Below are 13903 nucleotides of genomic sequence, written 5' to 3' on the forward strand. Positions count from 1 at the left end.
AATTACTGACTTTATTGATTGCACGTTTTCTTTTTGTGTATTTAGGGGAACCTGGTAGCAGTTGGAACTCACAAGGGCTTTGTACAGATCTGGGACGCAGCTGCAGGGAAGAAATTATCCATGCTTGAGGGTCACACAGCCAGAGTGGGTAAGGAAGAACAGGAAGCAAGAGGGCTGAAGTTTACCATTTGAAAATGGCATTTGCTAACGTAGAAGAGGGATCCCTTAAGGCCATGTTAATAGTGCAGTATTGCTATCATTTATGATCCAAAAGGGAGTGTGGGAATGGTCACTCCACCCCCACACACCACTCCTTCCCCAAGCCTTCTATGAAATAGCTTTTTTTTTTTTTTTTTTTTTTTTTGAGTCCTTTTAAATTGCACTGGCCTGCTCTTGGGGGTGGTGATACTATGAATCATCGCCACATACAGTTGTGGAGGGTGTTGTGTGATGAGGCATCCTAGGTGTGTCCTGTTAATGCACCTTGTTGAAACCAATGACATTCAACCCTCCAGGCTGGCTGCTTGAGGATTCCAGTTCATCCTGCTTTTCAGGGACTAGCTTTTACAAGTAGGCAGTGTGAATTGGTGACCGTGTCAGGGGTTGGGAGTCGAGACACCTCATGAGTTCTGATGACCTCACGCAAGTTGTTACACCACTTGTGCCTCAGTTTACCCAGCTGTAAAGTGGGTGTAATATGAACTCCCATAGGGTTTGTGTATGTAAAAAGCTTTTTGATCTTCCAACAAAAGTTGCTCAAGACAAGATTTGTTTAGTCCTCCTCTGGTTATAGTGGCTTGATACTTACCCCCAGGAATCCTGCACTGACAGCTGCCTGGAATTCTCACTCTGTTCCTTTGCCTGCATTACAGGTGCTTTGGCATGGAATGCAGACCAGCTTTCTTCCGGCAGTCGGGACAGAATGATCCTTCAGAGAGACATTCGGACCCCCCCACTACAGTCTGAGCGACGGCTTCAGGGCCACAGGCAGGAAGTGTGTGGGCTGAAGTGGTCCACAGACCACCAACTCCTAGCGTCGGGTGGCAATGATAACAAGGTATAGTACTGATTGCTGTGGGTGTGGGCCTTGGCCTCATCTCTGAACCTGCACTCCCAATCTTAAAAGTTGCCTTCTTTCAAAGATATGTCAACTTTTAATTCCAGCCTTTCTGAAAATGCCTTTTTGTTACTAACGAGGCGACTGACAGACCATTCTCTCCCCCCCCCCCCCCCCCCCAATGTGGCTAAACTAGACTATTCTACAACTTTCTAGTGTCCGTCTTAGGTAAAAATTAATAGGGCAGCTTAACTATGCTTTGTTGTTCCTAATGTGCTTGGGTATCTACACCTGTATGTTTGGCCTGAAGGATGTTAGATTTCAGTGAAGCTGGTTTAAACGGTCTCCACTTAAACATGAAGTTAGGCAGTGTGCAGTGAAGGAAGTTTTCACAGTTTTAAATAACTTAGTTGACACTGAAATTCCCTTCTGCGTGTTTGTTTTGTTTTAACAGGCACAGCTCAGGTTTGCTATTTACCAGAGAACAAAGAATGGTTACATATGGTACCAAGAACAATTCTGAGAGCACCTTGGGATAGATTCCTGCACAATTAACTCCCCAGACATTGGTGTGATGGAAGATAGTGTCCCAAGCTCTTGCAACTTCTACTCTCATTCACGGAGGGGGTGGGGGGGGGGAGAACAGATTTCCAAAATTTTTGATTATGGCTGGATTATTCACAAAGTCTTTCATGTCAAGAGACCAGAGTTCAAGCACTGCACATAGCCCAAGTGACACGAGTTTGTAGATCTTACTCTAGCCCCAAATTGCAAAAGGACCCCTGAGTTGAGCAGGTTTGGCTGTCCCTGAGGGAGAGGCCCCAGTACAGGAATCGCTAAGATGGAGGTGCATTGGCTGAGCCGTGCAGGGCAAGCTTCACCAGGCTGGGCTTTAGCTGGTGCTGTCTCCTCGGTTTGGGGAGCAGAGGTTGGAGTTGTGTTAATTAGTCTTGTTTCTTCTCTCCACCAGCTCCTTGTGTGGAATCATTCCAGCTTGAGTCCTGTCCAGCAATATACAGAGCACCTAGCAGCAGTGAAAGCTATTGCGTGGTCTCCACATCAGCATGGTCTGTTGGCCTCGGGTGGTGGGACAGCTGACCGCTGCATTCGGTTCTGGAACACTCTAACCGGGCAGCCCTTGCAGTGCATTGATACTGGGTCACAAGTGTGCAATCTGGCTTGGTCTAAACATGCCAATGAACTAGTAAGTTGAACCAGGGGGTTGGAGTCCTGCTGCTGAGCTTTCATGGATCAGGAACTGTCAGCACTGACTCTTTCTTGTAATTCTTGTGTCTTCCCCCTACAGGTGAGTACCCATGGATACTCGCAGAACCAGATTCTCGTCTGGAAATATCCCTCATTAACCCAAGTAGCAAAACTAACAGGGCATTCGTACAGAGTCTTATACCTGGTAAGCTATAACCCAGGCGTAGGCAACCTATGGCACGCGTGCTGAAGGTGGCACGCGAGCTGATTTTCAGTGGCACTCACACTGCCTGGGTCCTGGCCACCGGTCCAGGGAGCTTGGCATTTTAATTTAATTTTAAATGAAGTTTCTTAAACATTTTAAAAACCTTATTTACTTTACATACAATAGTTTAGTTATATATTATAGACTTATAGAAAGAGATCTTCTAAAAACGTTAAAATGTATTACTGGCACGCAAAACCTTAAATTAGAGTGACTAAATGAAGACTCGGCACACCACTTCTGAAAGGTTGCCGACCCCTGCTATAACCCATGCCCTTTGCTTAGTGATCTCCTATTGCTTCTGGTTCTGCTGCGACTGGGCTGTGCACGGAGACAGAACCCAAACTGGCTAGTACTGGGATCCCCTGGTTCCTTGCTATCCAGGGTTTGGTCCGTGAAACAAACAAGACTAAGCATCACTACACTCAACAGGAGCATTGGGATCTGGCTGTCCCTGCTTGCTGACACTGGCGTGAGGATTCTTCTGCACCACGTGACAAAAAGTGACACAAATTAACCTTTGGACAAGCGCCAGGTTGTCAAACTCCAACTCCTCTCACTTCTGAGGAGCACAGCTACCTGGTACAGCAAACCGAGCTCAAGGGAAATTTGTAAAAGCCGAAAGTTTCTTCAGAGTTAGAAAGTTTTTAATCCTTCCCCTTATTCCACCTGCTGTTTTTCCTCTTCATGGTTGTGCATTAAAACCATCCAGTCCTGTTTTAATCCAGTTCCATCTCTTGATCGCTGCGTCACTTATCTGGTGGGGAAGCTTCAGCACAGAATGGGATCAGCTGAGCCTGTCTCATACTGTTCTAGACACTGTGGCTAGTTCATTTGTTAACAATGTGTAGGGTGATGTTGGCTTCTTAACAGCTTACTTCTGGCTTTATAAAGAGAGGTGCGATTCCAGAGATAATGTGAAGGACGCTTATGTATCTGTAGCAGCATAAACTAAGACTTGTTTCCAAAATTCTGCATCTTACCTGTGGCAGTGGTGACAAGGCAGGAGGAAAGCAAAGGCAGCTGGGCCTGGTTTACCTCCATTAGAGAGAAGGTGAAGGGAATTGAACATTTGTATTCTGCTGGGGGGGAGGCCTCCATTTTAAACTACCGTTTAGCAACATTGGAACATGTATTTTGAAGCCTGTTTGTGCTTTTGTTTTCTCTCTTGCCTTAGGCAATGTCTCCTGATGGGGAGGCCATAGTTACAGGAGCAGGAGATGAAACCCTGAGGTTCTGGAATGTCTTCAGCAAAACCCGCTCAACAAAGGTAAACTCGCTCGTGTATGTGGATAGTTAGTTCCTCTTTCTGCGGCAGGTGCTGCCCAGTGCGGGAGAGGCCTCTAGGAGGGAGGCTGTGGATCTTCTATCCAGCTCTAGTCACTTGCTGTGTGACCTTGGACAGTCACTTCACTGCTTTTGTATTCCTCCACTTACCTATGTGTACAATGATCATACACCCAATACTTCTCTCTTAGCAGCTGGGGGGATTAAGTCTTGATCAAAGGCTAAGGGGTTTGTGATCCTCACTTGAAAGTAGTGATTTATGAGGCCTTCTCTGTGCACAGAATAAGTAAAGTAACTAGTACAACTAAACGCCATCGGTCTCCATTTAAGGCTGGGTGTCGCATTCTTAAGATTGAACCATTGGTAGTTATGCTGGTGCCATGCCACACCACACCACTCGTTTTAAGTAGCAGTGGTGTAGGGTGTCCACCTTTGCCTGTTCCTTCCTAGCATTTTAATACACTGTTGCAGTGTCATTTGTATACATATTCTTCAGTTCTGGCACAATGGCTTTAGGAGACAGGATCAAACTCCCTTAAGTCCCTGAGAACTGTCACTATTCTAGAGTTGACTTAACAGTAGGGGTGAGCAAAAAGTTTCTGCGGGGCTTTTTTTGAAAAGTAGTCTCAAGGCATCTTGAGCAGATGTGGAGAGACAGCAGAGGTGGCCAGGAACCAAGATATCATGTGGAGGGACCACGGAGAGACAGAGACCAGCAGTTATTGGATTGATTGGCAGTCTCTTCATCTGGTTTCTGGTGGCTCTACTGTAGGACATACGCAGCAGTCCCTGTTTCACAGAAACTTGTACTGCAAAACTAGCCCATACCATCTTCTGCCATGCTCACACTCCCCATGGACCCCGTATACATGCATGGGCACAGGAAGGTTGATCTCTGACCAACATCAAACTTGGGGATGCTTATGAAGCTTTGCCCTTTAATGTCACGCAAGCCCCAGACCATTTCCATAGGCATGGTTTGCTTCGAGCCCTGGCTTCATGGCAGAAATGAATGTGTGTGGGATAGGGCTCAGGCAGTGTGATGGAGCTGTCTGCGCTCAACTCATTTTCTCAGTGAATATTTAGAGTGGGGATCTTGGGTTCAAAACTTTTCTCTTCATTTTTTTTCAGGAGTCTGTGTCTGTTCTGAATCTCTTCACCAGGATACGGTAAACCCCGTACTTGCACACCAGGAGACCCCGGTACAAAGTGCCAGGAGAAAACCACAAACTTGGCGTGCATGGACCCTCTCACTGTCAACCAGAAGAGGGGAAGGGGAGTGCCAGTGGGTTTGGAGGATGGACTTTCAAGATTCTTCTAAATACATGATTGCGAACCATATTGGACAGTATTTGGGGTGGGGCTGGGAGGGTGATGCAACTATCAAAGGGTTAAGAATTCATTCTTCATAAAGGGGAACAGGTGCAAGAGGGAAAAACTAAAGTATCTAATTTTATATATTGGGTAGAACTTGTGTGATATGGACCATGATAAGGAAGACTAGGCCAAGGGCATCCCAACTGCTGCTTTGTAACCTCTGTGAGAGATGAGTGGATTTGTTTGTGAGGAGGGGTTTGGAATGCTGCTCTGGGTTCTTCATTCTCTGATTTGACACACTTCTTCGGAAGCCAGAGTTAGCCAGACTTGATCAAATTTTACTGCTGGGAGAGGACAAAAGTTAGAGCTGGGAAGAAGCCTCTCGCATGTAGAATGGGTATTGTTTGCTTGGGACTAATATTCCAAGTAGAAAAAAGGAGAACTGCTTATTTTCCTCAGACACACAGTTTTCTCTTCCGTTTAAAACCATGACTAATATTTGACATGGACATTCACCTAAGAGTTTAATTTTCAGCACACTTAGTATCTGGCTAAAATAATGGAGCTGAGAATTTTTTTAAAAGATTTTAACAGCAGCTGCCTCTTCTGAAGGAAAGATTACTGCACGATCCAAAGAGATGATTATTTTTTTAAAAAGAATTATTGATATTACACATTCAAAGCTGGTCTAAGACTTTTAGTTTAATGGGGAAACAATGGCTTTTTTTTTAAAGACCCAGGAGTATTTATTTAGAGCTTTATGCTGTGCCAATTATTGCAGACTGATTGCTGCAGTGTCTTTATGAGGACAAAAGCAGTTGAGATGGATTTAGAAAGAGAGACTATTGTGGATCTGTTTTCAAAGACAAAGGTTCTTTAAGATTGTTGCCTGTCTTCCACATGGGACGGAAGAAACATCATGTGTTTGTAAGTCTGTGTGCAAGGTATTTTAGGCAAGGGCAAAGTGTTGCTTTTTTTTTTTTTTTTTAACTTCAATTAGGTCACAGCCAGAGGCCCATTTTTAAGTTTCAGGAAGAGAGAGATCCTGCCAGTTTGTTGGAATAATGCAGTGAGGTGTGATGCTAAGCACTTGTGTGTGTGTGTGTGTGTGTGTGTGTGTGTGTGTGTGTCTTGCTTTTAATTTAAAGAGAAGCTGTTATGCTTGCAGCAGCCAGTTCCTGTCTACTTTGTACCTGTGCCAATGCTCGCCTGCTGTGCATCTGGCCCCTCGCCTCCTTTTGTAAAATGTTTGGATGTAAGTTCTGTCTCTTCTCTTGGCTATTGTGTATATAGACCTTGTCCTGTTGTACATAGTGTGTAGGCAGATACCTTCTTGCGAAACCAGCCTGCCCAGGTTGGGGGGGGGGAAGGGGGGGAGGGAAGGTGTGGGAGACAGCTGCTTCTCTAGAGCAGCAGCGACCCCTTTAGAAAGGGCAAATTTCAGGTAGCAAGTCTGGCAAAGAGAATTGCTATGAACTGTGATTCCATTTCACTACAGCCTTGACCAAGTGTGCCATTTACAGCTAACGCGTGGATGTTGGTCTCTGGGTACTAGGAGTGCTTCTCAACATGGTGTTCCGTAGCAAAGCTGACGGCATTGGAGCTCTTGAAGCCAAAAATGGGACCTGACTAGTCCCGCCGCCCCCTTCCCACGCTCCTCCAAAAAACCATTTCAGCACAGATCTGCTTTACTCTGGTTCTCTCCACAAAATTCCAAGGCACTGTAAACATGGTCTGCAATGGTCTCCTGATTCCTCTATTGCTGCTTGTTCCATGTTTGGCATCCTGATCCGTCACCTCACTAAAGCACTAAGGAATTGGTAACCTGTCAGATCATTAAGTCAGGCAAGCATGTCTGAATTAAAGGCATCACTTGTAGTGAAACATGGTCTGTAACGGGTGCCTGTTCCACCCCCTGGGGCAATTATGATGGAGAAAGGACCAGAGGAAAGTAATGCATGTCTTAAGTCAGAGACTGGAAGGAGGAGGAATATGGCTGCAAGTTACTTCTGTGGCTTAGTTTCTCATTTGCGATCTGTGCTTTGGGATAACTGTTCCCCAGTCCCCTAGCTCAATGTCCAAACCACCCACAAAACATTTTCCTCCTGGGAAAAATCTGTAAATGGAGGGAAACAAGGAAACCATCCCTGAAAGGGGAGTAAATTTGTCTCTGCTCAAGTTGTGTAAGTGTCCACCTAATGAGGAGGAAAACGCGGAAAGTGTCTTGTGTGGAAGAAAGGTGGAAAGTCTGATGGTGTGTGCAGGGATGGCTAGGGGCCGGGAAGGAGTGGTACAGGCTAGGTTGTGCAGTGGTCCTGGTAACTATCCTGACAGTAATCCCCTCTGCCCGCCCCAATACCACACACTGGAGAGGAGCAAGCTTTCCTGTTTGTCAGGCGCGTGATCAGCCTAGGCATGTGCGCCCTACATCAGAGAGCCACCCTTGCTGAGGCAACTGGTAAAAGGAACATTCGAACTCAGGGTAAGACAAGCTTTGCTTTTTCTTGGGGAGGGTTTGCTTTGGAAAGGAGAGGGGAGCAGACAGTCCTCTTCCTTTAGGCCTGCAGTGTTGGGTTTGGTTTTGAAGTAATCCCCAGAGTGGAGGGAGGAAATACCACAGAGAAATCTAGATGCTCTGGAGTCTGTGCTGCAGTTACGCATGGGAGCTTTCTTGTGTGTCGCACTGAAATCTCAAGCAGAGAATTGCATTCGACAGAGCATCCTTCTATACGCTCAGTTTGTCATTCTCTGCTTCTAACAGCATTATTTCTGTCGCACTGTTTCAGAACGATCCCGTTCCTAATCCTCCCTCTGCTCGGAAGGCTGGGCAGGACAGGTTACTTTGTGTTCCTACTGTTCTGCTTAGCAGGGATGAGTAGTTGATTCCCGATCCCATAGCTGGTTTATGGTTGAGTGTATTGGCTACCTGGCTGGAGGGGTGGTGGGAGAGCAATGTTAAAAACGGTCTTTAGTGGATATAAAAAAAAATACCAGCACAAATTCCTTGTTTCCTGTGCAGTTGCCAAAGGAGGTAGTTTGCTGGGGCTAGTGGAGTGTCCTCAAAAGGTATCTTTCGGGGGGGAGGGGGTGCTGGGGGTGTTTGTGTCTAGAATCTCATGTATGCAACTCGTGTGAAGCGATTGGCTGTCTGGAGTGTGCTCAATAGTATTGTAAATGGAAAAAGAAAAACTTGCGTACACTTATTTCAATGTATGAACCATAACATTTCTGACTTGTACAGTTCAGGCAGTTTGCAAGGTCTCCCCAGAGTTTATGCAGGTAAATTCTAAGAACTTGTGGCATTGTTACATATAAAGCATCATATGGTGGGGAAAAAAAAAATAGAGAGACCATTGTAACTTTTCATGTAAAGCAATGTAACTGGCATTAAATACATTGTGAATTTAAGCCTGGTGTCACTTTGTTTAAAGCTTCACATGAAACTCGTGAGTGATGTGCTTTAAAGTGCTGTGTGGATCCTGTGCTCAAGTACATGATCGTGCCCTTCGCCCACACAGCCGCGTTGACTTCACTGGGGCGAGGGTCTGATTTGGAGAAGCAGGGCCAGAGGGAAAGTGACTGTGTAAATATGAAGCTCCAGGTCACTTTTCAAACTGTTCTATTCCAAACCATTTTCATTAATTTACAAATCAAGTGATGTTTTGTCCTCTCTTCCCCCCCCCCCCCCCCAAAAAAAACCCCCACCCCAAACAAATAACAAAAAACCTCCCAATGCTGTGATCTGAAAATCCGGCTAAGGATTCTGGAGCTGGCTGACAGTTTTTAATGATGTGCAAACCAGGATAGAATCTGTCTTGCTCCATTCCCTTCTCCCATGGCTGTGATGGCTTCTATTGCCCTAATAAGATTTCTCAGAGCATTGGGTTTGATTGAGCCAGTAAAGCCAGTTGATGCAAGTCACATGGAGGGAACTGGTATGTTGACTAGCCTGCCAGTCTTAGTCTCTTGTTCTTACTGTGAATGCTCTTATGCATGTAGACCTGGGACCCATCCATTTAGCATTTGTCAGCACTGTTAAGCAGATACAAACCTTGCCTCTCAGATCTGACAGCTACCTACACTGCTAATGAACTGGACTCTTATTGTACAGACTTATACAAATCCCAGATTGTTGGCTATCGCTGAAGATTAAACACGTTTCTCACAAAAGCATGGCTTTGGGATGCTAGAACAGAACATGAGACATTATCGTCCCAGCCACTAAATGAGTGGCTGGGACAGCGGAAGCTATTTTACTGACTAAATGATGTCAGTAATGATACCCTGAACTTTGCCTGGGCCACTCCTTCCACTGGACGCACTTCTGGCCTGGTGACTTCTGGCTCCCATGTTTTATTCCCCTGGAGAATCCAGGCCAGAGAATCTACAGCAGGGGTCTGAGGCTAAAGACTCAGGATGGGTCATGTCTGTTCTTCTCTCCTCCCCCCTCCCCTAAATCGTCTTAAACAGCAACAAGTTTTTGAATAAAAAATGGGGGCCAGGATGGCAAGGAGCATGTTCTGCAATTGGATCCCTGAGTGTGTGTCACTGACTCACAGATCGTGCCCACTCTTGGCCCCATGCGGTCCGTGGGTGGTGCCCCTTTCAGTGAGACAGCCTTTCGGGGGGATCCGCTCTCTCTCGGGGTCAGGCCCCTCCACCTCCTGGAGCCGCACATCTCGGAGCCCTAGCACACCTGTTTCTCGCCGTGGGCCCCCTCAGGGAGTCCACTCGCTCTGGACCCCCTGGGCCTCCACCCCTAAAGGGGTTGATGCCACCCTGTTCTCTAGACCGGAGTGACTCTCAGCCAGCATAAAACAGGAGGATTTATTGAGAGTTGAACACAGCACAGGAAACTCTCAGGGCCTCAGGCCTGGCCTCCCTCAGCCCAGCACATCCCAGTCTCTCTGCATCCAGGTGGGCTCTGCCTGCTCCCCCACTCCAGCCCAGAGCCCCCCTGCTCCCAGCTGGGCATCTGAGATCACCGGCCCCAGGCCCCACCTCTGTCCATTGTCTTCTCTCCAGGTAAATGGTCATAAACCGGGGCCTCCTCTCCTCGCTTCTGTCCTCTGGCTGGAACCGGCTGGTTAGGTCACTGGGTCCTCACTCTGCAGCCCATTGTCCGCCCACTGGCCAGAACCGGCTACGTCTCCTCAGCTGGGCCTCCGGGTCGCCAGGTCACCGGTCACTGGTCCGGCCATCGGCTGGGTCCACAAATCCTCTCTCCGGTCCTCTGTAAAACACACTCCCTCTCCCCTCACCTCGTTAAACCAGTAATACCCAGGGAAACTGAGTCTCACCCCCTCCGCATGCAAACCATTGAAACTCCACAGAAAACAAGAAAACCCCCCACTTCGTCACAGTGTGCATCCCCAAGCAGCATGTGTATTGGAAGGTGTGCTGGGGCCAGCCCTTGGGCCTGATTGAGCTCCTGCAATTGCCTGTGATCTCCGTAGAGCGGGGTAGTCAATTCTTTTTTGTCAAGGTCCAAATTTCTTGATCAAGATGTAGTCAAGTTCTGGACTCCCAGAGAAACACAAGTGCCCCTGTTCAACACATACAATGCTGTGAAATATACCCAGGGCCTATATTGCTTACATTTTTACTGCATTAAGTGTAAAATAAAATCAAACCACTGTATAACCTAAAAATAACCTCCAAGAAAGATGTAATTTATCTGAGACTTTGAGAAAGTACTTAATATTTGCATGTTTGACATTTTATTTAGCATTAAAAACTCTTTCAGACAACTGTTTCAAGTTTTGAATGAGTTTTGTCAAATACAATTATTGTAATGTAGGCATATCTACATATAGATAAACATATTCAAAACTTTTCAGGCCTTTTGTGGTTTATTTAACACAAGTATCAGTTTTATTTGAAAGAAAATAACACTTCGTACACATGAACTCTTTATCTTTTATGATTCAAGTCTTTCCAATAACAAATACACACCCACCTACATGTTTATTAAGCAAAAGAATCCTGAATTACTGCAAAATCCCTGTTAAAACTGTAGTATCACTACTGAAAATGTAATTTTATACAGCAACACACATTTAAAATGAAATAGGTGTGAATAATGTATAATGACTCTAGTGCTCGCCAGCAGTGGGAAAAGTGGCAGGTCTTCTGCTGGCCAAGGGCCTTGAAGTTTGGAGTGAGTTCAGTCCAGGCAAGACGGAGGTGACTGCACAGATGATGATCAGTCAGAACAGAGCGATTACGAGATTTAATGTTGTTCAGTGTCGCGAATGCGACTCTCACACACACACACGTGCCAAACGTAGCCAGAATGGTAAATGCCACCTTCCTTGAGTGTGGATACGTGGAGTCCAGCACAAGGGTTGGCCAGAAAGTTTCAGATGTAGTTTCAGTGTGCTGCATTTTAAGCACATCATCCGCTTGTAAATCAGTAAGCTCCAGCTGTAGTTTTGCTTTTTCAAATCTGGAAAGAATGCTTTTGCTTGATCACACCAAATACCATTTGCTTGTACCACAAATGGGTTCCTTACACACAGGACGATGTCTTTTAACATTTTCAAATTCTTGGAATCTCAGCTGGAAGTTTTGAAGAAGCCTGGCCAGAGATGCAGTGTCCCGGCAGCTTAGCAACATTGGGAAATGCAGCATCTACCCAGTTGTCTGAGATTGGCAGCTTTCTGAAGGTGACAACACTGTCTGTCTTCTCTGTAAAAAGGGTTTCAGCTGTAGTAACCATACACTGCTTAATAATGTCCGCATCTGTCAAAGGGTTTTGCCGTTACCCCCACACACCTCAATGAAGTTTCAGTTGCCTTTTCCTGAGCACAAGTAGCCTTTGAAATAATATTTGTGCTCTGAAAAAATGCATCCTTTAATGAAGCAATCTTGTCTCATCTTAAACTGGAAGTCAGTGGGTATTTGTGGTCAAAATCCATGTGCTTTGTTTTGTAGTGTCATTTGATGCACCTGGTTTTAACACCAGCCAGTCTCTGTACAAATTAAACACACTGGTCGACCCTTTGGGGGTTGTGGGAAAATAAAACAGCGTCAGTCCCCTCTGCTTTAAATGAACAGTTTTCAGTGTCAACTTTCCTTTTTTTGCTGCCATTTTTAAACGCGGTGCCGTTACACGTCCTCGAAAGCACCGGCGGTGGGATTCCCTTGGGTCCCCTTTGCTCCTCCTGCAGTTCTTGGGGCTCTTCACTGCTCTGAAGCCGCGATTCCCAGCGGGGCCGAAGGGGTGCAGGGAGGAAGAGGAGAAGAGGGAGAGGCACAGGAGCCCTCTCCTTGTCCCAAGCGTAGAGGGAAGGGAAGAGCAGAGCTGCTGCAAGCCACTGAACTCTTTCCTCTCTCCTGTAAAAATGGCACCTGTGAGGGACGGGGCGGAGGGCACCGCCTGCTTCCTGCAGCAGCCCCGGTTAGCAGCAAGGGAACAAACAGACACTCAGAAGAGGTTTCTCCAAGACAGACAGGAAAGGTGCAGCCTCAGACATTTTAATTGCAGGGTCTGTAACCCAGGGGCGCCATTTTAGATTTTGATGGGGGCGCTGGGTAGCATTCCAGGGGCTGCTTGGCTGTCCGCCCGAGGCAGCCGGGCTCCTGCTGTCAGGCCTTAAATTCAGGTGCACGGATTGGAGCTGGATGAATGTTTGGGAACCCCCCTGTGTCTCCTGCCGGGCTGAAGCGCGAGTCCCTGAGAGCCTCCAGTGGGGCTGAAGCCTGGAGTCCCACACGCTCCCGGTAGGGCTGCCCCCGGTCACAGCGCCTCAGGCTGGCCCCCGGTCACAGCACACCTCAGGCTGCCCCCGGTCACAGCGCGCCTCAGGCTGGCCTGCAGTCCCAGTGTGTTTCCCGGCACGGCTGAAGTCCCCACATGCCTCAGGCGGGGCTGGAGGCCTGAGTCCTGCCGGGGCTGAAGTTCCAAGTCCCAGGGCGCCTCCGGTGGGGCTGCAGCCCCGTGGGAAGTGCACCTGGACTTGGGGCTTCAGCCGCCAGGAATCCGAGCTGCAGCCCTGTGGGAAGCACCTCTGGACTGACGCACCCTTGCAGGGCTGAAGCCCTGAGCCACCATGAGCCCTGCGGTCTGCTGAAAAGGCTCTCGCAGTCTGGATTTGAACCGTGGGCCACCTATTGACTACCCCCATGCAGGCAGCTGGAGCAGTCTCCGCAAAAGTCACAAACAGAATTCATGCAAAACAGTAAGACTCACATACAACATAACAAGGGAAAATCCCCACTTCATCACACCTTGTCTCACTAAACAATCGTAATCCATGCAGCTGTGTGCACGAAGATGGGGACAACCAAATCCTCATGCTTCATGACATAAACAGATCACAGGGGTCAGGAAGGAATCGTTTTCCCATAGGTCAGGGGTAGGCAACCTATGGCACGTGTGCCGAACGCGGCACGCGAGCTGATTTTCAGTGGCACTCACACTGCCCAGGTCCTGGCCACCGGTCCGGGGGGCTCTGCATTTTAATTTCATTTTAAATGAAGCTTCTTAAACATTTTAAAAACCTTATTTACTTTACATACAACAATAGTTTAGTTCTATATTCTAGACTTATAGAAAGAGACCTTCTGAAAACGTTCAAATGTATGACTGGCCCGTGAAACCTTTAATCAGAGTGACTAAATGAAGACTTGGCCCAGCACTTCTGAAAGGTGGCCAACCCCTGCCATCAGGGCCGGCTCCAGGCACCCAAGCACATGCTTGGGGCGGTACCTGGTAAGGGGCGGCGGGGGGAGCGCAGCGCGGCATTCCACGGGGGGGCGGGCTCCGG

The 13903-nt window shown here is 47.3% G+C and overlaps 1 protein-coding gene across 2 annotated transcripts in view; it reads left to right on the forward strand.

The window, feature by feature from the left end:
* Positions 1-8540, forward strand: part of FZR1 (fizzy and cell division cycle 20 related 1) — a 33848-nt gene extending 25308 nt beyond the window's left edge. For both annotated transcript variants that reach the window (XM_024218364.3, XM_024218365.3), the window contains exons 9-14: positions 46-148; positions 873-1057; positions 2028-2261; positions 2364-2468; positions 3706-3798; positions 4947-8540. In XM_024218364.3, the coding sequence (XP_024074132.1) occupies positions 46-148; positions 873-1057; positions 2028-2261; positions 2364-2468; positions 3706-3798; positions 4947-4988 (762 nt within the window). In that variant the 3' untranslated portion in view covers positions 4989-8540. The remainder of the gene's footprint in view (positions 1-45; positions 149-872; positions 1058-2027; positions 2262-2363; positions 2469-3705; positions 3799-4946) is intronic.
* Positions 8541-13903: the final 5363 nt, after the last annotated feature.

This window comes from Terrapene carolina, unplaced genomic scaffold (genome assembly GCF_002925995.2).
Source record: "Terrapene carolina triunguis isolate 2854851 unplaced genomic scaffold, T_m_triunguis-2.0 Scaffold194, whole genome shotgun sequence".
NCBI classification, from domain to species: domain Eukaryota; kingdom Metazoa; phylum Chordata; order Testudines; family Emydidae; genus Terrapene; species Terrapene triunguis.